A 25842-nucleotide genomic window follows, 5' to 3' on the forward strand; every position below is an offset into this window, starting at 1 on the left:
GCTCTGAATAAGAGCATCAGCCAAATGCCGTAAATATGAGCCATACATTATAATTTGCTGTTGTGTGTAGTGTCTTGTTTGGCTGAAGAAACATCTCTTACATCTTTGTCATCATAACAAATAGGGAAAATTCAGAAGTACAGAAGATGACATTTACATGATGTAAATGTCAGTGTACTTCACTATAAACATTTATAATTAATTACACAATTAAACCTACATTTTAATCACAAGACATCCAGAATTAAAAGGATGGCAATTCCAGTGAACATCTCTCTGAATTTAAGCATTTATCCTCTCTTAGATAAACTGTATGTCCAAACATTTGTGGACACCTCTTCTAATTAATGTATTTAACTACTTTAAGCTGCTCCCATTGCTGAGACAGATGTATAAATGCACACATACAGCTTGTCTAGTCCTTGTAGAGAAGTATTGACAATAGAAAAGGATTCTCTGGAGCATATAAACATGCTATGGGAACCATGTCTAATGCCAGGTGTGGGCTAGAGGGTTATAAAGCCATGGACCAGTAGAACTGTGTTCTCTGGAATGATGGTGCTCCATCCATTTATTTGGTGATGAGCTGGGGAGTTGGGGAATCCTCACTCACTAATGACCTCACTAATGCTCTTGTCACTAAATGCAATCAAATCCTCATAGCAATGTTCTAAAACCCAATAGAAAGCCTTCCCTGGACAGTAGAGACAGTAACTCCAACAAAAGCAGAATACACTCATTTAAATACCCTTTATTTCAGAGGAAATGATGAATGATCAGGTGTCCCAACACTTTTGTCCATATTCTGTATTTTCTTTCACTTTTGTTTTCTATAAACTGATATCCATTAGATCTAATGTAGCTTTATTTTTGTGTCTCACAGGTTTGTGTGTGTGCTGTGATGAGCCCCTGAATATCTCTCTCCCCTCTGGCCAGTTGCCCTGGACGAGCAGGGGCTCTGGTGACAGCAGTGGCCTCCAGAAACAGAGCTACAGCAGACCTGCCATGGCCAGCAGTAACTAAACTTCTCTCACCACCATCTCAGTTAATCCTCACTTTATCACTGACACAGCACAATGCAGGATGATTCATTATAGTTGATTAATTATAAGCCCCGTATTGACACCTGGCTTTGCATGTGGGTGGTATTAAAGGTGGAATGCCAAATGAGGAAAAGGTCTCGTTTGACTATTAAACTATTAAGTAAACACATGATATACTGTATGCTTGTAGCGTACAGTACTACAATATACTTAAATAAGTGTTGAGAGTAAACAGTTCTTACAGACATTCCTATAGAAATGGCATTTCTGTGACTGCCATGTGTAAAAGAATCTATGACATAGCACACTAAAGTTTATTAGGCCTTATAAACATCACTTTAAATATTTATGAAAATGAATTACATTTCGTAGGCAAGTTTAATGTGCATAATGTATTGTTAACATGAAGTCATTAACATACACTAAACTGTGCGATGATTTATCCTGAATGGAACAATAGCTTATCTATGTTTTAACATATTGTAACATGTACTTTCAAGCTTATAATAATAATAGAGGACATGTCCAGGAAAAGAGGACGTCTGATCACCCTATGTAAACAATACTTATAACACACTTTGTCAACTATTCATAAAGCAGAATAAACATGCCTGAAACTTTGATTTCTTTTTGATAAAAATGTATAGCAGTGGTTATTATGTCTTATGAATGCATTACAACATTTTGTGAATGTTATGATTCTTATAGACATGGTATTTGTAGAAAGCGGTTGCTTGTTGGACAATATTGAAATGAGATACTGAATTATTAAATTCAGTTTCCAGATAAGAGAGATTAAGAGAATGTCCAACCTGTCATTGATTGTTTTGACTGGACTGTTTTATTTTGTTCAGTTCTGATTCTCTCTGAGAATGACACCAATTCCCCAAAGAAAACGTATTGTTTTTTTAATTACATTTTTAGATGAAAAACAATGTCAGTGAAATACATTGCATATGATATATGACCCAGCATTGTAATGAAACCATTAAACATTTCATCCAGCTATGACTCTGGCTGTGCAGAGAAAATTGGTAAACAGTGGACATAGATTGTGAAAGTCACAGTCAATGTTGCCAAATACACCACAGGCTGATCTATAGCAGCCACCTGTTCATTAGAAGAGAACGTGTACCAGCCAAGTTGTTTTTCTCCACATTAGCTCAATGTGAAGTTATTTACAATAATGCCTTGTTGTGCTTAATATCCTCTTTTCACAGAGAGCAGTTTGTAAAAGAATGTTCTCTGTTCTCTGTTCTCAGCAGCAGACGGCATTGGGGGACTGGGGACAGAGCAGAGCCACCTAAGTGTGCCTGTGGCAGACCCTGGTGCTTGGGCTACAGCCATGAACAACTTGGGCATCATGCCCATGGGCCTGACCGGGCAGCAGCTGGTGTCAGGTAGAGTCATACATCTTAGGCCTATAACCACTCTAACCTAATCTTTCACCAACCCCAATGGGGTTCTCCAGTGTAACCCCAGCTCTCTCACCCAGATACAGGAGCCGGCTGTAGACTAAAAGGAGGTTTATATATTCCCCTCGGCAAGTCGCTCCAGCACTGGCCACCCAAGCCAAATATGTGACCTTTAGAAGCAATGCTAGACATTGGATTTTATGTTAAACCATGTTCCAGTCTGTTGAGCTTTATTCTTTCACTGAGGTACCCAGTTGTTTCAGCTCTAAAAGGCTGAGGCCCTGGAGTGCTCTGGAGGCACACGCTGCCCAAAAAAGCTCTGTCTGGGTCCTTACATCCAATTTCCACTTAGAAGAATCATTTATAAAGGTGTTGGTCTGTGGAATGCCGTCTCTCTTTGGCTAGTTCTGTGGAAACTAGAGAATCATGAGCTGAAGGATGGTGAACTGCTAACGGAATCACTATAATCAGGCTTTTGGCACCGTTAATCTCCTTTTTCTTAGAAACACACCCATTTCACAAGAAGCACTGGGCTGTCTGGGACTGTGTTTCAAGTGAACAGCAGAGTGAATGATAGGGAAGCTATGTAATTGGCTTTCCTCTCAGACTGTGTTTTGTGCAGTTCCTGCATTTATAGCAGCAGACTATCTCATACAAATAGAGTCTCTACTTAGAGTGCTACCTATTGTAATTACCATCACGCCAAGGAGCCATAGCGGATCCAGGCAAATTAAGCAGGGATTAAAATGCATGAGCAGATTCTACAGATCGTGCATATTTAAAGAGGCCTGTTATAAGTTGGAAACAGCTCAGTTTTGAATTGTATGCTGGATGATTTTTGTTCTTGGGTGTTTTAAGGAATAATACCAAACTGATTATTAAAATGACTGTTTTTAGCTTCTGGCCCTGGTTAATACAATAAAGCAGGGTGGTAAAAATCCCTCAAGCATTTCACAAGGTAACAGTGTTTTAAATACCAGTGTGATTCCTCTCCACACACACTGTTCTATTGTCTGTATACTTGGAATCATAAGAATAATTAAAAGCATAACACACACACACACACCTGGCCTTAAATGCCTCAAAGCAGACCCGGTCACATGGCAAAAAAAAGGACACTGAGCTTTGAGAACAAACAGGTTAAACCTTCTGGAGCCAGCAGGACCATTGTGATATTTACCGAAGTACCAGCTTGAAAAGAAAGCATCTGGGCTGTGTCAGGATTATGCAGTAAATGCCATAATGTCTGCAAAGGTTTTGCTCTGGTCTTTTTAAAGCAGATTTTCTAGGACAGTTGAAAATATCATAGAAATTGCTTTTGACGCACAGTTTTAAACAGCTTCTGAACTTGCGACATACAAAGCAGCTTTGTCCTATTTTTATATTTAATACTTTCGGTTTCTGTCGATTTTAACTGTTTATTTTCTTCACTTCATTTGAGGATGTGCTTTGTGCAATTATTTCTCAGTCTACACTTATCCAGCAGGATTTGTAAAGAAGCACAAAGAAGCCGGCTCTAAATATAGCGGATTTTCTCGCCGTTGGAGTTGCTATTGTTAAAGCTCCATTTTGAGCGCTATTAAATGAGCACACTGGGAGATTTGGAGTCAGAATTGGTGTAAGCCCTGAATGGCTGAACGCATGGATTTATGCAAAGATTCAGGAAGCCTGAGCTGAGTTGATTGGGGGGGGGGCAAAAAAAAACAATAATGCACAAACGCTGGTGTGCACTTGTGATGACCTATTTAGCCACTGCTGCATTTAGACAAGGAAACAACTCCCCGTGTGTTTGTTGTGGTACAGTCTGGACTGATCATGATGCTTGAGCTTAAGGAGTTTCTGCTTCTGCTATATTTAACTCTTTGTGCTTGGAATCTGTTTAACCTCTCGAGTCTAGTGCTGTTTATCGATGGCCAGAACTGCAGGATACACATGTTGGGAGTATATATTCAGAATACAGAGTAATGCAGACATTAAACATCTATATTCAGTCCACTGCAGTGTTCATTTTTGAGGCAGTACTTTTAGAATACTCTGTAGATAAACAAATCTACAATCTTTAAAAGTGAGTTCAGTGCATGGTTGTTATTTACTCTGCCCAGTGTGATGGGCTGGCAGGCCACTGCAGATGCATTTAAAAATGCATTTGCCTGAAGTAATCGTTAAGGGAAAAAATGGTGGCTATTTGTGTTCCACAGTGTGTAATCTAAATTAAAACTATAGTCAATACTTTTTAAAACATGTTTGTGTTAAGAACACAATATACATCAGTATACCCTGGTCCAGTTACCAAAAAGTGTCCCCCTTTTTCCTAGTTCATGAGACATAAGACAAACAGCAGTTCTGATTGTGGATGAAGCAGTGGATTCAAGGAAGTGATGAGAGCAAAAATGGGTCAAAGGGCGGGAGGGGTATTGGAACATTGGAACTTCACACGATAAGCATTTTATTTCTCAGAATTTACTCAGAAAATATCCTTAGCTAGTTTGTTTCTCTAAGCTTTGATTCTTCTAAACAGAAAAGGCAGTATAGAGACCACAATACTTCCCTTACCTAAGTACTCTTGAAAGAGGAGGGCCTTCAGTCTGCATTTGAAGACAGCAAATGACTGTCGTTCTAACACCCAGGGGAAGTACGCTCCTTCACTTCGGTGCCAGGATAGAAAAAAGCCTGGATGCTTGTCTTCCGTGGATCTTTAAGGATGGTGGGTCAGGTCGAGTTGTACTCGAAGCTCGAAGAACTCAGATGGGCTTTTGACTATTGCCATCAAGGATGGAGGGGCTGGTTCATTCTTGGCTTTGTAGGCCAGGCTCAGGGTTTTGAATCAGATGCGGGCAGCTACAGGGAGCCAGTGAAGAGAACATGGCCAAATGAATTGATAAATTAAGATAAATTAAGTAAAAACTACAACTTAAACAGTAATTTCTGCATGTATTTTTAATACATTACTTTTTATGTGTTTGCTATACTTGAATTATTATTCTGTCCAGCTTAGCAGAGACCTGAGTAAACTTTCAGATTTTTAGAAATAAGCAGAAACAACAAATGTAAAAACACAGAATATATCTATGGGTTCTGAACTTGTACAACAGAAAGTGTGCAGTAAATTATATTCCAGCTCAGCTGATGCCTAAGGAAACGCGCTAAACTTTCCAGATATAAGAACAGACAAATGTAAAGAGGACAGAATTTCTCATGTTCCAGTCCACATTACTGGACCTCGTCTCCAGAAGAGCCTCAGTGTGCTTTCAGGCAGCTAAGCTCAGTTTTAAATGAGTATGAGCAGTGAGTGCTGTCTGCACAGTGGCTGCTCTCTGCCCAGGCGGCTGCTGTTAGATTAGGTTTTTGTGTTCCTATCAGAGTTACACATCATCACTGCGACTGCTGGGGATAAGCAAGTCTCACAAATGCTCCATGATGAGGGATGGCTCGAGGTTTTTCGAAGCCAAAGAGTACAGGAAGAGAGAGACAGAGCTCCTTATGGAACTGATATTTGAAGTGGTCCACAAATGGTTGATAATGGTATCTGTGGAGACCTCTGATTGATGACATCTCGCCTCCTTGCTAATCACAGGCAGCTGTTTTCTGTGGAGCAGATCAGACTTTGGAGACTTCATGGTGGATCTAATTTCTGTGGAAAGGGGAAAAAAGATAATAATAGCAAATAAAACCCGTCCTTCAGTCTCTGGCAGACAGTGAGGGTCTTGGGGCCAAAAGAATGAGCAGTCCTTGAATCATTCTCAGAGGGAGGAAAAACAACATTAACGAATGATGAATGCAAGGCATTTCTATGTGCAATTTACCTGTTAGAGTCATCACAATTTACGTTTTCGGGTGTTTCACACAAATCTGCTAAAGCACACATGCATTTCACATGACTACTAGCACAGAGATTTACTAATGGCAATCTATTATCCTTCAGAAATGCTGATGTAGTTGTGGTTAAAATTTTATATGCTGATAACATTGGATAAATAGGGTGTGTCGCTGATTTAACATATGGTTTATATTTTGAAATCCTTTATTATAGCCACGATCAACCAGGCCTGCCATAAAAATGAGATCTTTCCATTTTGGAATGCTTTTTCTTTTAGGACTTTTAGGACAGTACTTAAGTGCTGAGGAGATAGCATGCAGATATTCTTCACAAATACAGTAGTGTCACTATTTCTGCTCTGTTAGATTTGTTGGCAGCATAGATACATAGAAGGCTCCTTTCTGTAAAAGAAATAAATGAATATGACTACTTTGGAAGACATAGCAAAACTCTCTAAAGGAGGAAAGAGAAAACTGGAGGTTGAATAGATAAGATGGGGAGAGGAAGGACAACTAGCTCAGTCATATACATTTCATATTTAGGAAAGCTATGCTTACAGATATACTGAAATTGCTTTTACAGATACATAATAATAAAGCTACTCTCCACTGTTTATTTTAGTATTTACGCCTGAGTAAATCCAGAGGTTTTCACTTTCATATCCTGCATGGCTTAATGTTATTGCAATGTGAAGAAAAAAGTAATATGGATTTTCCTTTTCCTGTGCTATGAAGACTGAAGCAGCTCAGCCTGATCTGAGTTTTACCAGCTTGGCTCTCTGATTACTTTGGCTTCTTTGTTGTTCTGCTCAAGCGGTTTAAGAGTTTAGCTCCTAATCAATGGCTGCATTCATAGCTCTTTATTTTGTCTCTTTTTTTTCTTTCTCAGACTCCATTTGCATCCAGGGTTTCGACCCCAACTTGGGAATCATTGCCCCCATTAACCCCATGATGGCAGGGATCAGTCTTGTGCCTCCCCCACCTGTGCAGCCTGAACTACCTGTCATCAAGGAAATTATCCACTGCAAAAGCTGCACGCTCTTCCCTCAAAACCCCAGTAAGACATGCTTCCTGCTGCTCTCTGCTTCAGCCAATTATTACTTTTAAAAAACACTTGTTATGTGTTATGCCTGATGTTTGCCCCCATATACACTACAGATCTACCGCCACCATCCACCAGAGAGCGGCCTCCAGGATGTAAAACAGTCTTCGTTGGTGGACTTCCAGAGAATGCGAGCGAGGAGATTATCCGAGAGGTGTTTGACCAGTGTGGGGAAATCATTGCCATCCGCAAAAGCAAGAAAAACTTCTGCCACATCCGCTATAGCGAGGAGTTCATGGTGGACAAAGCCCTATATCTGTCTGGTTTGTGTCACAGTGTCTTACTTAACAAACAAGCAAACAAACAAACAAAACTAGACACGTCAAGTTTTGCTGGACCATCACTAGCTGTTAACCAAAGAGGTTAATGGTACAGGATGGAAAAAGATTTTATGTACAGGGTAGTAAATAAACTTAATTATTATTATTAGTAGTAGTATTAGTATTATTACATTTATCCAGGTGTGTTATGCTGTGCTAAGCATTCTTTGTTGGCAAAAAAGAGTAGAAAAGTCTATTTTGTTTTCAGCATTTGATTAGTTTCTCATAAACTATACTAAAAGCTACTGTAGTAACTACTGCTGTTTCTTGCAAGAATCCATGAAGACAAATTTGGCTAGCTAGCTAGCTCAAAATTATCATAACAGACTATATGACTATTATTAGCATAGTAACAGGCTTTAGGATTATTTCTGCATGCATACACACACATAAATACGTATCTGTGGTCACCCAAAATCATGTGTAATGTTCTCTTGAGAGTGTAAAACTATGAGCAAAAATCACTCATTCTCTAGTTGCTAGCATATATGCTAACATGTATGTAATGATGACTTTATCCACATATTAAGAAAGGAAAAAAGTCGCCAGTGTAGCGACTGGCATAATGATAGTACGAAAAATGAAATATGCCACCTAGTTTCCCATTTGTTTGTACATCCAGGCACATTTGCGTATTAGAAATGTGTAAGCAAGCACCCTGTCATCAGAAACAGAACCTGCTTGTTCTGTACGTGGTGGGTTTGGGTTTATGGAATGAAGAGATTGGGACCTCAAGCAGAAGCCGCCAGTAAGCGATACAGATTATCGTTTTGATTGATCAGGTGAGATTAGGTAGAGCTACACTAAATAACATTAGTTATACTGAGAGGTGAATTACCAGCTGAAGTCAGACAAAGCCAAAGCTTAATAACATACTGACCACTGAGATACTGTACCTGAGGACCCATGAAGGTGTTTTCTACTTTCTTTCATTATTATTTTTGTCTGCTCTGCACTGGGGGGGGGGGGAATCTGACTTTGGAAATGATAACACTACTTAATGTTGTGTAGCTCTACCTAGTCAGTCAGTGAGTCAGTCAGTGATTCAGTAAGAGACATTGACTTTCATATGCTGGCCTGCTGGGGAGTCCAGCAAAGCCAAAGTGCCAGATATCACATTTTCAGATCCAACTGCTGCAGAGTTTCAGTTAGAATCATAATGCAGAGCATATTTCTACCATTTCATATTTAATGACTTGTCCTGAGACACTCAACTGTAAAGACATAAATCAAATACATTAAAGATGGGGAAATATGGATAGTGCAGAAATATTTAATATCTTTGGATTAGCACATGATGTACTTATATTTGCAGTTGAAAAACATTTCTATTTCTAATTAGTGTGCTTTTATTTCAGTACACTGGAATGTGATATCAGTGTGGATGAGTAACGGCTCTCTTTGATGTGGGCTATGTTAGGCTACCGGATGCGCATCGGTTCCAGCACAGACAAGAAGGATTCAGGCCGCATTCATGTGGACTTTGCTCAGGCGAGGGATGACTTGTATGAGTGGGAATGCAAACAGAGGTTACTGGCGCGAGAAGAACGTCATCGGCGTAAAATCCAGGAGGACCGCCTGAGACCCCCCTCTCCTCCTCCCATCATGCACTACTCCGAACATGAGGCGGGCCTGTTGGCCGAAAGACTGAAAGGTATGGATTTCTTCTGAAAGTGCTGTCATGATCACTGTAGTTGTGTGTTATCAGAAGATTTATCATCATTACCGTGGCAGAGAAACACAGTGCAGGTGGGAGATCTCTCCAGCTGCTCTCTGGGCTGCTTTACTGGGTTCAGAGTGGTGTGATGACCTGTTTGGTCATTTGGGCTTGTTTGTATGCAGTTTTATACACCTTGCCTGGCGGTTCTCTGATGATGTAACGGGCGACACTATAATGAATGGCTGTCTGGCTGTAAGTCCCTCGATGCTCAACAGAGTAGTCCTCTCCACTCCCTGCAGCTGCCACCCAAACAGCCCCAGCTGTTGTTTGTTCTGTAGGGCTGGTGCACTTATGAGCTGAGCTAGTCCTGTTTGTGGTCTATAGTGGCCATTTTTTGCTAAAAGGCCTCCTACCCCTAGACTAAACACAGTGCCAGAAGACCTGGGTTCAGTAGATAACAGTGATTTGTGTGTAGTGAAGGAAAGGCTCGGCCAGTGTTCTCAATTACAAACAGCTTTGGTTTACTCAGGACAGAAGTAGTCAAATGTATTATTAATCACAGATGAAGTTGTCCTGGTTTAGTCAGGGATCCTGAGGATTGCAACATGTTTTGTGAAGTGCTGTAGTCATTCCAACTTTAAATATGAACCTAAAAAAAACATTCCTCTTTGTAAACTTATATAAATATACAGTACTACGCAGAAACCTTGGGCAGTCAGCAAAATTGTTTAAAACTATTTATCTCAGCAATGAGTGTGTCTGCCTGGGCTGGTTTCCCAGACAGGGATTAACAGAGTCCTGGACTACTCAGCATTCTGAATGAAAGTTCTCCTTTGAAAGGAAAATGTGGTCCAGGACAGGCTTAATCCCTTACTGTACAACATTAGAATTAACATAAATACAGTAGAAAGTAAGAGGAATCTGTTGCTATGAGTAAAGTTATTTATATGTTATGTAATCTAATATATATTATATTTATTAACCTTGTATGTACATATTGTTTTGGGGTTTTTTTTCTTCATTTTGTTTTTAAAAAGAGTGGCTCAGTGGTGTACTAACTGTGCTACCACTGTGGCCTGCATATTTCAATCCCTTGCCATCAGTGGCCAGAGTCAGAGAGAGCACAATTGGCTGTGGCTCCTAAGGTGATGTTGGCTGGAACAGGCATCTGTTAGCTGGTGCAGGGAGTTGAGGACCCGACGCTTTCCTCTGCGCGTGTCGGCCTGGCAATGCCGCATCGGTGGGAGTTCAAAAAGAGGCAGTGGCTGACCTCGCGTGTATCAGAAGAATGTGTTAAACCCTCATTCGAATGTTGGGAGCATTGCGAGAGCTAGTGGGAGCTACGAACGGGTGGGTGAATTGGCAGTACAAGATTGGGAGCAAATTAGGTGGAAAATAAACAAAGGTTTTTTCCTTCACCTGTAAAGTTATAAATAAATTAAAGGGAAATAATAATGCAGAAACATTAATATCTTTGGATGAGCACATCACATTCATATTTGCGCATCTTATATATTAACTAATATTAATAAAGCAACTCCACCAGCAGCGCACCTGATTTCATTTAAAGGATTGATTAGATCCTGTACTTTACAACTGTAAATACTGACCGTTTCATTGTGTTCTCTGTGCTTACTCATATTTGGTAACACTTTACATAAACTCTTCCACACAACATGTGTGGATGTGTTATAGCAGTAATGTGTAATATAAGTAAGTAAGATGTAATATGTTACCATAAACTGTTATGACAGATTATGTGCATTATGATATTGTCATGTTATCATTACCAGATACCATAATGTTTAATATAATGACATTTTTGTGACATGCTATTGAAAGTCATGCCATCAAACACTCATAGTATGTGCTATGACCGTTACCAGTAAGGGTAACAAGAAACAAATGTTACTATTGTTATATTAATAAACATAATCTGTCTTAACATCTCCTGACAACATATGAAATCTGTCATTATGTCAACATTATGTAAGTATGAGTTAAAGTAAAGTACAATCTTTTTTTTGTTTATCTGTTTATTCTGATATATTCAGATCAGTTGATCTGATCAGTACTATATATTTGTAATTATTAGCCATATAGGTGAAATGTGTCCTGGCAAGTGCAGTGTATGGGTTCCCTTTGTATTGCTTGAATGAATCCTATTGATTTTTTCCTCATGCCTCAGGGTGATTTTCCAGGTACCAGAAATTGTTTTTCTAAACCTGGAACCCAGTATTTTTCTGCTCCCTGCAAGCAGCCAAACTAAATCTATGCCTTCTTCATTTTGAACGGCCTCCTTTTCAACTAAATATCCAATATGAGGAACACATATCTGAGCTGGTGCTGCTGTTCTTCTTACCATACCTTATTTCTTTTTACATTTTTAGGGATTTTACATGATATTTTTTTCTCCATAAACATCCAGTGCATCACAATCTTTTATACACATTCATGCACAGTATTTCATCAAATGCTCAACTGGCTCAATACTAGCATTGGCTCAGAGCTAATATTTTCCTACGCTTTGTTATGATTAGAAGAAACTTCAGGTTGACAGCAGGTCCAGGGTGATGGTTTGGGTCTTTTTCAGGCTTCTCAGAAACTCTCTCATCTCCTGTGAGATTTCTGCTTTCACTTAGATGAAGGACACTTCACAGCAACCCCCACCTCATCAGCAATCATGGCACACTGTCAAGCCTTTCCCATTCTCTCTGTGTGCTGCATCCTTTCCACTGTGCTCCCTTGTATGTTAATTGAGCCCAAAGGGCATCAGATAAAGCATCTCCGTGTCTAATACAACTCAATATTCTTCCTGGCACAGGAACACTTCACTCGCCGAAGAAACAGTTTCTCTATCAAAGCCTCGGTTTAAATTTGGTCCGGCCTGCTCTGTTCAATTTTATACTACACTAATATTTATAGGCAACAAATATCACAGTGCCTGTTTAAATGTGAACAGTGTGCGGACAGACAGGAAGCTTTTGTTCGTTTCAGAGCCTCTGTGCTGTGAAACATCAGGGTGCACTCCCGCGCTAGAACATTTATGTGTAATACTGTAGCAATAGGCCATCAGAAAGAAAGCCACCTCTCTGTTAGAGGGCAGCATTTCAGAGCTATTCTGCAGTGTTTTAGTGTAAATCCTTAGCTTTCTCCACCAAGGTTTTTTTTTTTTTTTTTCATTTTTCTTTAGCTTTGTCCTTTTTCTATAGCGTCCCTGTGGTCTTATCCACCTACTGTCTTTGGGGGCCCTGTCTGCTGCAGTTAAAGGCATTATTTTGACTTTTTTTGTTTTTTTAATGGTATTCACTCCAACAGCCTCTGGTTAATGCTTTCTCATTTCAGCCGAATAAATACATTACTCACGTTCATTACTGCAGCACACAGGCTGAGAGAAATAAACGTGGCAGCTTCATAAAAATAAGCCAATAACCCGACACTAAGCAATTCTGTTTTTGTTGGCAGTGAGTAGCCGGTAACATGGTGACTGTCACAGGAGTTGAGTTACAGCGAGGGCAGAGGGGGATGCTGGGGGATTTTGAGGGAGGGTGTGGAGATTTACACATTTACATTTTCTGTCATGGCCCTCATTAGTGGTGGGGGTGGTGGCTGTGCCGTCTCATTTGACTGAGGGAATTATTTTTGCTCCCGTCAAATGGCATTCTTGCCTTGGGACTTGGAGAATTCTATTAGCTTTAATTAGCTGGGAAGGCAGAGCGCCACCTGAATGGAGGATCTGCTCTCAATCTCACAAGCAACTGCTTTAGAAGCCTGAGGCCCCCTGGGTTTCCTGCCAAACATAGATTGCATATCAAGGCTGAGAGCAATAATTTGCCTATTTGCAAATTGCCTATAGAATTCAGATGCTTAGAATATGCAACGATTATCAGCTACCTATTTTGTTACATACAGCAGGAAGATGTGTAATCAATGTATGTGTGTCACTTATTAGATGATTAAATCCATACTCCAGGATATTGTTCTACATGTGCTGAGTGAAGGAAAAAATGTAAGGGTGCTGCATATATGATCTCATTATGGGGGGTGTGTAATTTACTACTGGCCGTATGCTGTCTGCTCTGGCTCAGTGGCAAATTTCAATTATTCTTGCAATTTCTGTAATGCATTTCAGAGGGGTCCACAGAGACCAGATTATCAAAGCCTGAGAGGGGCCACACTGAAAGCCTCTGCTGCAGACGCTCAACTTAGAATTATACTTCATGTTAAGGCATCAAGACATGCTGTGCTGTTGACCCGCTCATAGGCTATGGTCCAGCTGTCAGAGTAAATGTTACACTGTCACACTCCGATAGAAAACCGGTCAAGAAGAGTAAACTTTTTTTATCGTCTTTTTGAATTCGTACAAAATGTTCTCTTCCTCCTTTTTCACAGATGACAACAAGTTCAGCGAGGCCATAGCTGTGCTGTTCACGTGGATAGAAAGGGGCGAGGTGAATCGGCGCACTGCCAATCATTTCTATTCCATGGTCCAGTCGGCCAACAGCCACGTGCGGCGCCTCATGAACGAGAAGGCCCAGCACGAGGAGGAGATGGAGCTGGCCAAGGAGCACTTCAAGAACTCGCTGCTCGCCATCCTCACACAATGTAAGACACTGCCTGCATGCTGCTTACCAAGAGATGTTCATCTAGGGTTACCATGACAACGGCACATCCTTTTTACAGGCCTGAGATTATGCAGGATTCTTAAAGATGCTCAGCCTCTGATCTGATCGTTGAGTCCTTTATGTTCCTCTCAACATGGTTGGTATTTAAAGATCAACCCTTTGTAAACGCCTTCATCTAGCAGTTGTGCCATAATGGTATGTCACACTGTTCATGTGAGACACAATTACTTCATATCTGATGAAGCCTGATATGACATTTTCTTTCGAAGATGTCAGACGTTCAGAAGGGCTAATGGAAAACAATATAAGTACAAAAAAGGCAAGAAAAGTTCAGATTCAGACCTAGTCCCCTAAGTCAATGCCAGTCTAGCCATAGCCCAGAGAATGGCCCAGGGTAAGTAAGTACAGTCTCAATGGAAGCAGTCTGTCCTCATAGCAGGGATGGAGCTGTTCAACTTAACGGACAGGTAGGCCAAAATCAGATTCCCTCATCTTCTGAGACGTAGGAGCAGCTGGAGGTTCTCCACGGACCAACAACAGCCACTGAAAAGCTCTTGAAATTCTAGAGACTTTTGTACTACGTCTGTTGATGGAATACAAGGTGATTTGAATAGGTGTGATGGTACATATCTAGAATTGTGCATGGCAGCTTGACTGCAGCAGACGCCACGAATAACTGTTTTCTTGTATCCTCCTCTATTATACTGCACAATAGTAGAGAAGGAGATGGGGATTAAAGTAATACAGGTTATGGGACAGATCATGTATCAGTTATTACTGCTTCTATATCTCTCAATGTGTGTTTTGTCTTCTGAACATCACAACAGTAGAAATGTGTAGTCAAATCAAAGCACAACAAAAGGCAACATTTTACAAGGATGAGGTAGAAATTCAGCAAGCATTTCGCGCTTTGAACCTCACTAAAACATTCATGAATTATTGTGGTTGTAATGCAAAAATATGCAGCATTTATTTCAAGTGAAGGCTTCTGTCAGCCTGCCTTAACATTACTTTTACAAGCTATACGACTGCAAGCAGAATATTCCACCCATTGTAGACTGTTGCCTTCCTCAGTCCTAAAGGATTTGAATCAGCAGGTAATGAGATGTAAGTACAATAGTGCACACACTATCAGGAACCAGCTGAAGGTTTCTGGTGTGTTGCTCTAGCTGGCAGTGGTGCAGAGCTTTACATAAATGGCTTGTCTTGTCTGACTTCCTTATTCACCAAAGTTGAGCAGATTACGGCCGTATTCACCGCTGCCACCAGACAAAAGGCATGGGACCATTTCTCAAAAGCACAGCGCAAGAACATAGACATTTGGCGAAAGCAGTGCGAGGTTGGTACCGCTCCTCCCTTCTTGTCATGCTGACTCCACAGGCTACATTGGTTCTCCGAGTGCTAATGTGAAAGGGGCTCTTGTGGCTGTTCATGATGCTCATGACCAATGTAGCCTGTCCTTAACTGCTGTGGCCTCACAAATAAACCATCCTGGATTTTTGATTCTGGTCTCTCACTCTGCAACATAGTCCATATCTGCTAGAAAGTCAAGTACCTCTTAAGTTGCCATGGCAACGGATGCTTCCAGGGTTAAAATGATAGTCATCAATGATAAGCTTAGATTAATTATTCATAACTCATCAAATTTGTATTACATCTCTATTAAAGGCTTAAAAAACGAGAGGTTGATGTTATGATATAGCCCTTTGATCAGGCTGTGAAGAGTGATCCCTGTGAAGTCTGAACTTTCTAGCTTTAGAGTTTTCAAAAACGTCTATGTAGCGCCTACAGGACTTTCTTTCAAACTGGCTATGTGTATGTGTTGTAGAGGTGCATTCTTTGTCAATCATCTTGTTATGGTTCTGGTCCATAACTCGATACACTCGAAACACTTTTAAAGGCAGTAAATGAGTGAGTGAGTGGGATGTTTTTTCTGTGAGGACCAAAAAACGACCCCCCCCCCCCCCCCCCCTTGAATGAACACTTTTTTGTATTCATACATTCCTGAGTCCAGTCACTGAAAGGAAACGTCCCATTTAGGTTCACAGTACATACGGAGGTAAGACACTGCTTTTCTGAAGGTGACTTCGGTGCAGTGACAGGCCAAAATCAGTCATGATACCACCACTGTGAAATCTTGGCAAGGTGCCGTTTTAGGAATATCTTTCGGTTGAACTGTATGTTATTAAACATTGTTTTTCTTCACTTACCCGCTTTCTTTCTGCTGTGACAGAAAGGAATGTAGGATCAGATATAATTTATCTGCATCTCCAGAACATTTAGGAATCCCAGATCAAACATTAGGCAATGTGGAACAAGAATAGAGTTCTTTTTTTGTTTTACTTTAGATAGCAGAACTCAAATGTGCTCTTATGCAGCATCACAAATGATATTTACTGTGTCTGGGCTGCAGGATTTCACAGCAGTGGCATTAAAACATCCTCGCCGCTGATCCCTATAATGACTATCAGAGGATCAGTGAGCCTGGAAGTTTGTATAATGCGATTTCTACGCTCTCTTTTCAGTACCAGACAAATGGAGCATCCAAACTTTTGTTATCGCACACAGCTGTGAGACGGCACAGCCGCAGCTTTCTCCTCAGGCTGTTTCAGACTCGACACATCAGTCACAAAGGCTGTGTGCTTGCCACTGCACTGTCTGTTATATTTTGTCACTGTTAAAGTTGTGTTGCCTGTTCAGAGCCCAAACGACTAAAGATTCTTTGCATTTCATACATTTTACAGGATATCTTATGCATTAAGATTGGTTAGCTATGCAAATCTCATTCACTCGGCTAAAGGATATGGTGCTGTATGTCTGTATCTACATTTGAATCTGCGTTGCTTTTTATGGGAGTAACTTAGAAACCATTAAATATTAATGTCATATTATGGCACTCTGTCTAGGACAGCTGCCACTAATGGTGTGTGTGTGTGTATGTGTCTGTGCATGTGTGTGTATGTGTGTTTGTGATCATGGTCTGCTAGGAGCTGAGAAACGCCCACAGTGAGGAGATAATGGGAATCAGGAGGGAAGAGGAAATGGAGATGTCAGATGAGGACTTGGAAGAAAACCCCTGTAAGAAGGTCCGAATGGATGACTCAGGTGTGAAATCAACAATTATATTAACGCATTGTTAATGCTAGATTACAACAATCAGCCATAACATTAACACCATCTCCTTGTTTTTACCCCCACTTTCCATTTTTATCAGCTCCACTTACCATATAGGAACATTTTGTACTTCTGTAATTACAGACTGTTGTCCATCTGTTTCTCTGCATACTTTGTTAGCCTCCTTTCACCCTGATTTGCAATGGTCAGGACCTCACAGGACCACCCAGAGCTGGTCCTCTTTGGGTGGTGGGTCATTGTCAGTACTGCAGTGACACTGACAGGGCAGTAGTGAGTTACGAGGGTGGTACGAGTGGATTAGCCACAGCTGTGCTGCTAAAGTTTTTAAACACTGTGTCCACTCACTGTCAACTCTATTAGACACTCCTACCTAGCTTGATCAGCAGCAACGCTGAGGTGTTAAAACACTCCAGCGGCACTGCTGTGTCTGATCCACTCATACCAGTGCAACACACACTAATAACACACCACCACCATGTCAGTGTCACTGCTCCACCCAAATAATACCTGCTGTGTGGTGGTCCTGTGAAATCCTGACTATTGAAGAAAGGCTATTGAAGAAAGAGGGTGAAAGGAGGTTAACAAGTATACAGAGAAACAGATGGACTAGAGTCTGTAATTACAGAAGAACAAAGTGCTCCTATTTGGTAAGTGGAGCTTAAAAAAGTGAACAATGAGTGTAAAAACAAGGAGGTGATGTCAGTAAGGCTTATCGATGTGTTTAATTTTCATTCTTTTGTTCAGACTTTACATGCCATGAAATGGTATCAAGATTCATTGTCGAACAGTCCTTCCAGAAGCCTATGAAATATTAAACTCCATCCTGACTATAGCAGTATGTTTACTTGAAATTCAGCAGTCACATCCTGCAAATAATCTTGAGGAAAACATTTATTTATTTATTTGAGTTGGGGTGTCAGAATGAGTGATTAAAGCTTCCAGTTTTATGTTTTCTGTGACAAATTTGATTAAGAATGATTCCTCCTGCAGAGCCCAGCTGTAGAAACTGTCTGGGGATTCAGAGCTTAGTGATATTTCATGACCTGTCATAACATGGCAGCTCAGAATCCTTAAGTGGAATTTTGTATGCAGTGGAAACAATTGAGCTATTTAATAGCCCAATTCAGTTATTTTTTTATGAATGTATTTTTTTACAAAACACAATGTTACAAAGTCCATTTAGTAACATCCTGTTTGGAATCCAAATAATGCATAATGATGGAGGCAGAAGAAAAAATACCATAAAATGTGTGTTGATTTTGCAGAGCCATAGTGCAAAGGAAAAACTGTCCAGTAAACGCTACAGGTTTACATTTCTTCTCCAATTTATGCTAATGACTGCTGTAGTAACATAAACTAATCCAACACATTACTTGTATATCGATTATAATGTACTGTAAAAGAATGTAGAAGCACTTGTTAGAAACATCTGTATACCTACTCATTCATGCAGTTCTAATCTAATCTGCCAATCAAGAGTTTTCTCAGAATGGTGCAATAACAATAATACGTCCATTGAAAAAACAAACAATTCTGTGGACGGAAATGATTTGTTGATAAGAGAGGTCAACAAGGAATGGGCAGATTGCTTTGAGCTCACAGAAAGACTACTCGGACATAACTCGGATACCATTCTGTACAATAGTGGTGGTCAGAAAAGCATCTTGGAATGCACAACATTTTAAATTAAATTTGAATTTAAAATTTAAAATTTAAATTAAACACATTAAATTTGAAGCAGATGGGCTGCAACAGCAAAAGACCATGTCTGGTCCCACCTCTGTCAGCCAAGAACAGAAAGCTGAGGCAGCAGTAGGAACAGACTGAAGACTGGGGAAACAAAGCCTGTTATAATAAATCTCAATTTCTGCTGACCATGTGCATATTTTCATGGCTACAATTCACCCATATTCTAATGGTTACTTCCAGAATGATAATGCACAAAACAAAAGTTGCCTGAAACTGGCATTACTGGCAGTGTTCAGTTTCAGTGGTCATCTGATCATCCTTTCCAGTCACTAGATCTAAATCCAGTAGAACACTTTTGGGATGTGGCAGAACAGGAGCCGAAAATGCTTCTGAAAAGTATGATATGTCAGCATGGGCCAGAAGCTCAACGGAATTTTCCTATGTTTCCTATCCAGCAGTTTGAGAGATACGATGCGAATAGATGCGATGGCGCCTCCACTTATCTTGGAGAAAACATGCACTTGCCTTTTGACTCCCAGTCCTGTTCATGCCATATGACAGGGAATTGGCAGCATTTAACACTGGGACAAAATTAGGTTAAAAAAGTGGGTCAGAACAGTCAAGTGACCTAAAGTTTAATCGTGGAGTGATGGGAAAAAATGTAGAGAACCTGGGGGAAAAAAGTTCACCTGGAATATATATATATATATACTTTCAGTATATTTATAAATGCACTGGGTATAAGGCTAAACACCTCATAGCTTATAGTTATACATATGTCTTTTTGCTGCTTCTATAAATCTGCCATTTTTACAGTTACAACAGCAATAGAATTCTAATATGTGCGTATTTGTGCATGTTACAAAAAGTGAGAACCTTTCCTTGGCATGCATTTTTCAAGTGAGTTCAAAAACAAACTCCTGACCAAGTGTCTACCTCTCTATATGTGTGTGTGCAGCCCTGGCTGCACAGTCATGTGCCCTGCGAGAGGAAAACGACAGTCTTCGCTGGCAGCTGGACGCCTACAGAAACGAGGTGGAGCTGCTAAAGAAAGAGCAAGGCAAAGCCCACCGCTCTGAGGAGGACCACACCCACGAACAGCAGCTCCATTTCCTCCAGCAGACCATGCACAGCATGCAGCAGGTGTTTACACAGGGTTCATACACATCGTATAGTCATGCATTTAAAGCTGCTCTTCCAGCTGCAGTGAATCTATGCTGAGGAAGATGCTGGTGGTACTCCACTCTACTCCCGCTCTTACATGCACACAAACACACCTCCATTATCCTGCCCCATTTCACTCTGAAACACTGAGGCATTCTTGCCCGCTTTACACTGAGCTGCTGATATTTACCTGCTAGTGTAAGTGCTGGAAGATTTCTACTCCTGCTCTTACCCGAGTTAATGGCACTACAAGGTAACCTCTACTGCCTTTCTTTATGTAAGAGCATAAGGAGCATGGGTTTTCACTCTCCCTCTGTCTTCAGTTTACTTCAAAACAGCTTAGAGAGATTTTAATGGCAGTGTCCTTAACAGGATACAGAGTATAACTACAGATCCAACTAACCCTCTTTCTGCTGTAAAGTGCAGCAGTGTTATCCACTATGCCACACAACCTATAGTTGGTATAGTATTATATTTGTTTCATATATATAGTATTATATTTGTGAAGGTCTTTACTGACAGTGAACCAGGACAACACTGCATATGTGTCTTCAGAACTGTCTAAATAAGCACTGCTTTGAAGAATAGGCTATATGGTTTCTACATACTAACTATATCTAAAATATATTTGTTATTATGTCTTATATTATGTCTTTCAAAATAGAACAAACATGCTTATTGGCTACTGAACTGAGAGAGTTTGCTTTTACATCAGGGACTGCACTTGCACATTTTTTTGTGCTGCACATACATTTACCTCTTCAGTTTGCAATAAAGCCAAAGAATCCTTCAGTTTTCTCCAAGAGATTAAGCTAGATCCCTGTTGTTATTGTGCAATTTCTTTCTGTACATGTATCCCCTACCTTAAGAGGCAGTACTTTGTCAGTGTCTGCAGCCTTTTTGTTCTTCATGATGCTGTCTGTCTTCACAGCAACTGTTGCGGCTCCAAGAAGAGCTGAAGGGGAAAGAGCTGGAGCTGGAGCAGGCCCGGGACGAGCAGCGCTACCTAGAGGGCGAGGTTTTCAGCCTTAGAGAAAAGGTAAGACTGGCATGCACACCTCTAAAACCTCTTTTTTTTAAGAGACCTATCCTCTAATCATGCTACCCACATACTCACATACATACATATTCTTTTTGATAAAGCAGTGCTGTTTCCCAAAATCATTGTAATGCTCCACTGACTGTCTCTGTCGTTGCTACTCTGGGCTCGGTATGCTGCAACCTGCACTATGTAACTTTGGTGAAGTGGGCAGAACAGTACTCACAAGAAGTGGGTAATGCTGTGTAATCCGAGTCATGTTTGTGTAAAATCCTCTAATTTTACTCTGCTGAATCAGTCCTCATGCTTCTTTCACTTTTAGTGACGGGTCAGAAATGCATGTAGACATGTGCTTTTTGAAGGGTGTCTCAAAAGGCAGATTCTACTGTAGGGGGAGCCCAGGAGCAAGAAATACCAAGTCTTACATAACGCTGCTTAAAATTCTTATAATGTAGTAAATTTAACTAGTTACTACCCACCTGTTTTCTTTTTGCTGAGTGACATACTTTTCATCCATGTCTAAAGATAACAGTCATATGTGGAGATGTCATGTCATGTATGGTTGGTTCATTCTTTTTTCACTGTATCATCACTGCATTTTTTGCCCTATGTGTGCTAATTATTTAATTGGGCATCCACTTGTAGTTGATTTCATATTAAGGAGCACTTTTATGTTGTCTTTTACTGATAGGAGTTATTTTTAGAGCACTTTTCTGTTGGGAGATGTTCCAGTTTGGCAGCCATTCCTCTTTCTCTGTCTCTCTTCATGTGTGACAGCAGGAGGCCAGTGTGCAGCCTGGGGTCACTCAATGTCCTCACTCTGTCTCTCTGTAAATGCAGCAAGAGAGTGGCTACATATGGCAGCAGCAGCACTCCACTCCACACACACACACTACCCTACACACCCTTCTGAAAATTCTGTCTAAAAATGTTTCATAACATGATGGATCTGAAGTACAGTATCTGGAGGGGAGAGCCCAGCATAGGAAACCTGTAATTTTTTTCATCCCCTTAATTCTCCACATTGGCTGAGTCTGACTCACTCAGACCTGCCTTTCTTTATTCACTGCTTACAGACTCTCCACTTTTCACGCTCCAAGATGTACACGTGAGGTTAACATAAAGGCCATAAAGAAAACGCACATCACAGTCCATTTAGTGTGTTAATGTAGACCACACTGCACCTGATCTAGATGAACCCACTGATACAGCACCTTCACAACTGCACTGCGCAACGTGATACCTCATCATTTGTGCCAGCGCAGTGGTTTGCCCAGAAGTATACAATAAGAGACATGCTTGTTTACTCATTTTTTTCTAACTACAGACATTGCTTTGCTTGAATGTTATTTGACTGAGATAATAGGAACATCAATATTTAGTGGAGGTCCTGCAGAGTCTGAGGCGCATCATGCTCGTAACCAAAGAGCTAACACTTAGTTGCAGCTATGTACAGCTTCATCTTCTTCAGCAACGCTCATACCCAGTCTGCATGCAGGCGTTGTCTTACTATTTTTATTTTTCTAACTTTTTTAGTTTCTACCTCACTCCCCACATTTCCTGGTTCTTAGATCTATATATAAATGTGCTTCTTGACCTACCTGATGATCTTTATCCTGCAATCTTAAGCATGTGTAAATTTTCAAATAAAAGATAATATTCCACACTGTGAAAAGCTAAGTGAGTAAAAAAGATGAATTAAATTAAAGATTACGTATTGCTTTGAGATTTTAAGCAAGATTTGTTTTTATTGCCATCTTTTATAGTTTATAAATTACAAAAGTAAAAGGCCCAAAGCAAAAATGTTGACCCTGCATGGTCAGTACCCCGCTCCCCTAGTCAACATCACAGCTTATATTTCATTTATTATTTGGGGAGGGTTGCCTTTTTTTATCCAAGCCTTTTGCAGAAGGCTTCTATTTCTGTGAGTCTTGTCTTCTGTCTTGCATGTTCTGTTCTTTTATGGTCTATCCACTGATTTTCAGTGATGTTTAGGCTGTGGGACTGTGAGGGCTCCTAGAGATAGTTTATTGTGGATTTAGATGTGTGTTTAGGATCAGTATCCTGGTATAGAAGCCATCTTCTTTTCAACTTCAACTTTTGTACTGGTTGTAATGGTTTGATGGTATTTAACTAAATCCATTCTTCCCTCTACCAATGACATGTTCCCCATGCCACTGGCTGTGACACAAGCCCAAAGCATGATCAATCCATCCCCATGCTTAACAGTTCCTAAAGGTCTTTTCTAGCAACCCTACTCTAAAAAAGTATTCTTGGTCTTCCAAACCTCAACTTGACCTTCACAGTTGCTGTTAACTGCCATTTCCTAATTATATTACAAACTGAGGAAACTCAGTTCAGTCCATATAGCATTAACTAGGCTATTTTATTTTCAGAATGCGAGACCTTGCGCTGCTTCAAGGAGACTGCTAAAGGTTTAATGAGTCAGAGTATTAATAAATCTTTAAATTTGCATCACCTGGCCTTTCCTCAGGATGTACGTGAACAAGCCATTGCCCAAACAAGCCAATTTTGAGAGTTTGAGAGCTTGGTAAAAGTTATCTAGAGAGCTTAAATCTCTCTTGGGGTACCAAAACCTTTGCATAGTGTTCCTTTCCTTCTCCTCACTCTACAATTGTATAAAAACAAAACAAATTCACTCATTTTACAAAAATGTTGGAAAGGATGTTTCCTCTTTAATATTATGACTAGCGATCAGCTGATCCTCTGCTAATTTAGCTATTCACAGTAACAGATATTCTGACCAGGGTGCCCAACCTCACCAAGGTTTTAAATATATGAAATCACATTCATCAGAAAAATGTTTTTCTTCAGGTTTTCTTTCTTCAGCATCACCCCAATTGCATGCATGTTCTTCTTTTTCTCCTGACAGCTTTTGAGCAGTACAGACTCGATGGAGGGGACGAACCACACCACTGACGTTTCTGAAAAGGTAAAGGTAAAACTCAGCTGTCATTAAACTACCGCCTGCTGGGCTTTCTGTGTTTACGTAACGCAGACCTACCATTGTGTGATAAATGTGAGAATTTAGACCAGAGTTACTTACTTGCCTTGAGTTGCTTCAAACTGGGCTGTTGAAATACTGTTGTTTTTACATTCACATTCCAAAAGAATTGCTGTATCATAATTACCAGTGATAGACATCAACAAATCCTCAACCTCGAACACCTCGAAGTGTTTATCAGTATTTTGTAGGTCCCCCTGTGGTCTTGGTGACCGTCTCACTGCTTTGTCATATTTTCATAATGTTTCCCTAAAATGATCTAAATGAGTAGCTTCCCACACATTCTTCACTGCTGACCACAGACCTCCTGTAGTGGCTGGTCTTTCCTTTCCACATATTTCCCAACAGTCCCACAATTTCACAAGTAGTGTTTAAAAATCTGGTGATTGGGTTGGCCATGACATCACCTGTACTTCCTCACTCCTCCAGACCACACTGCTTGATGATGGGTATGTCATCTTTCATTGTCGGGTTTTATGGTTATTCATCAAAACCATAGCCAAACCAGTTGCTAAACAAACATGTGTGATACAGTCTGAAAATAAAGGAGCTTAGAATAACCATAGAAGAACCATATTTGGTTCCATAAAGAGCCATGCTTGTAATACAGATATGTGAGTGGGAAGAATTCAGTTTGTGGACATTCAGGTACTTTAAGTTGCAACCTTTGCTGACAGGTGTCAAATGCACACACAGCTTGTCCAGTCCTTGTAGAGAAGTATTGCCAATAGGATGTTCTGGAGAAGATAAACACAAAAAAGGTATTGGCACTATGTCTAAAGCCAGGCCTGGGCTAGAGGGGTATAAAGTCCTCCAGCATTAAGCTGTGGAGCAGTGAAACTGTGTTCTCTGGAATGATGCTGGTGCTCCATCCAATACATTTGGAAGGAGTTTGGGAGTTAGGAATGAGGTGGGTGGTGATCATCCAACATCTGACCTCACTGACGCTTTGTCCATATAATATAGTTAATATTAAATTCCATTCAAATTGATTAATATAGCGCTTTACAGAGATCTGGGTCTGAACCTTTTTTGAGCAATCTAGTGTCAACAGTGGCAAGGAAAAACTAGGATAGAGGGGAAGAAACATTGAGGGGAACCAAGACTCAGAAGGGGAACCCACCCTCCTCTGGTCAACGTCACAATAAAAAGTGAAACAGGAAAACAACAACAACAATAAAACAATGCAATGAATCAATAAAAGATGAAAATGTGAGTGATTAATCTGACCCAATTTGACATTAATTAATTAATAAAACTCATGCTACCCCAGCACAATGTAAGCAAGAAAATATCCAGATAGATAAGGAGTCCCTGTGCCTCACATGAAGTCCATGCTTGCTCTAAATTTATGACCTTAGTAGAAGTATTAACAACAGCTTCAGAGAACAGAGCTTCTGTCCCTCCTCAAACTCATTTATTTCTGATTGGCTAAGCCTTATTCAGCTGTGATAAAGATGTTCAATACTACATTTGGAAGCCGTTGCAGTTGTCTAGTCTGTTAAGGTAACATGACTTAACGCAACATATGCTCCTACCAAGATCAATATAACTGATTCTGACTCTGAAACTTCTTCATCACTACACCTTGGACAGAGGGAGGTTTTAGCATTAAGCATCTCATGCCACATGCTGTTTGGACTCAGCCAGCCCCAATTTGCCTCTTGATTCTGGCCAGGTCTGTTAAATGGGGTTAATGCAACATTCAGGGATAAGAACTGAAAGAAAGAAAAGCTGGTTTTCACATGGCTGCAGCTGCACAAAAACTTTAGTCAAATTTCACATGGAACATTAGACTAGATCTACATG

The 25842-nt window shown here is 40.4% G+C and overlaps 1 protein-coding gene across 5 annotated transcripts in view; it reads left to right on the forward strand.

Annotated features, from left to right (window-relative positions):
• The first annotated feature begins 932 nt into the window (after positions 1–932).
• The window catches only part of enox1 (ecto-NOX disulfide-thiol exchanger 1), a 30449-nt gene continuing 5539 nt past the window's right edge, over positions 933–25842 (forward strand). For 2 of the 5 annotated variants that reach the window (XM_072685942.1, XM_072685944.1), the window contains exons 1-11: positions 933–1015; positions 2306–2443; positions 7164–7331; positions 7433–7639; positions 9117–9350; positions 13749–13961; positions 15214–15320; positions 16969–17086; positions 19764–19948; positions 20901–21008; positions 23902–23961. In XM_072685942.1, the coding sequence (XP_072542043.1) occupies positions 1006–1015; positions 2306–2443; positions 7164–7331; positions 7433–7639; positions 9117–9350; positions 13749–13961; positions 15214–15320; positions 16969–17086; positions 19764–19948; positions 20901–21008; positions 23902–23961 (1548 nt within the window). In that variant the 5' untranslated portion in view covers positions 933–1005. Of the gene's footprint in view, positions 1045–2305; positions 2444–7163; positions 7332–7432; positions 7640–9116; positions 9351–13748; positions 13962–15213; positions 15321–16968; positions 17087–19763; positions 19949–20900; positions 21009–23901; positions 23968–25842 lie in introns of all 5 variants that reach the window. The other 3 variants (XM_072685940.1, XM_072685941.1, XM_072685943.1) reach the window with 3 other exon arrangements.

Source organism: Salminus brasiliensis, chromosome 8 (assembly GCF_030463535.1).
Source record: "Salminus brasiliensis chromosome 8, fSalBra1.hap2, whole genome shotgun sequence".
In the NCBI taxonomy this organism is placed as follows: domain Eukaryota; kingdom Metazoa; phylum Chordata; class Actinopteri; order Characiformes; family Bryconidae; genus Salminus; species Salminus brasiliensis.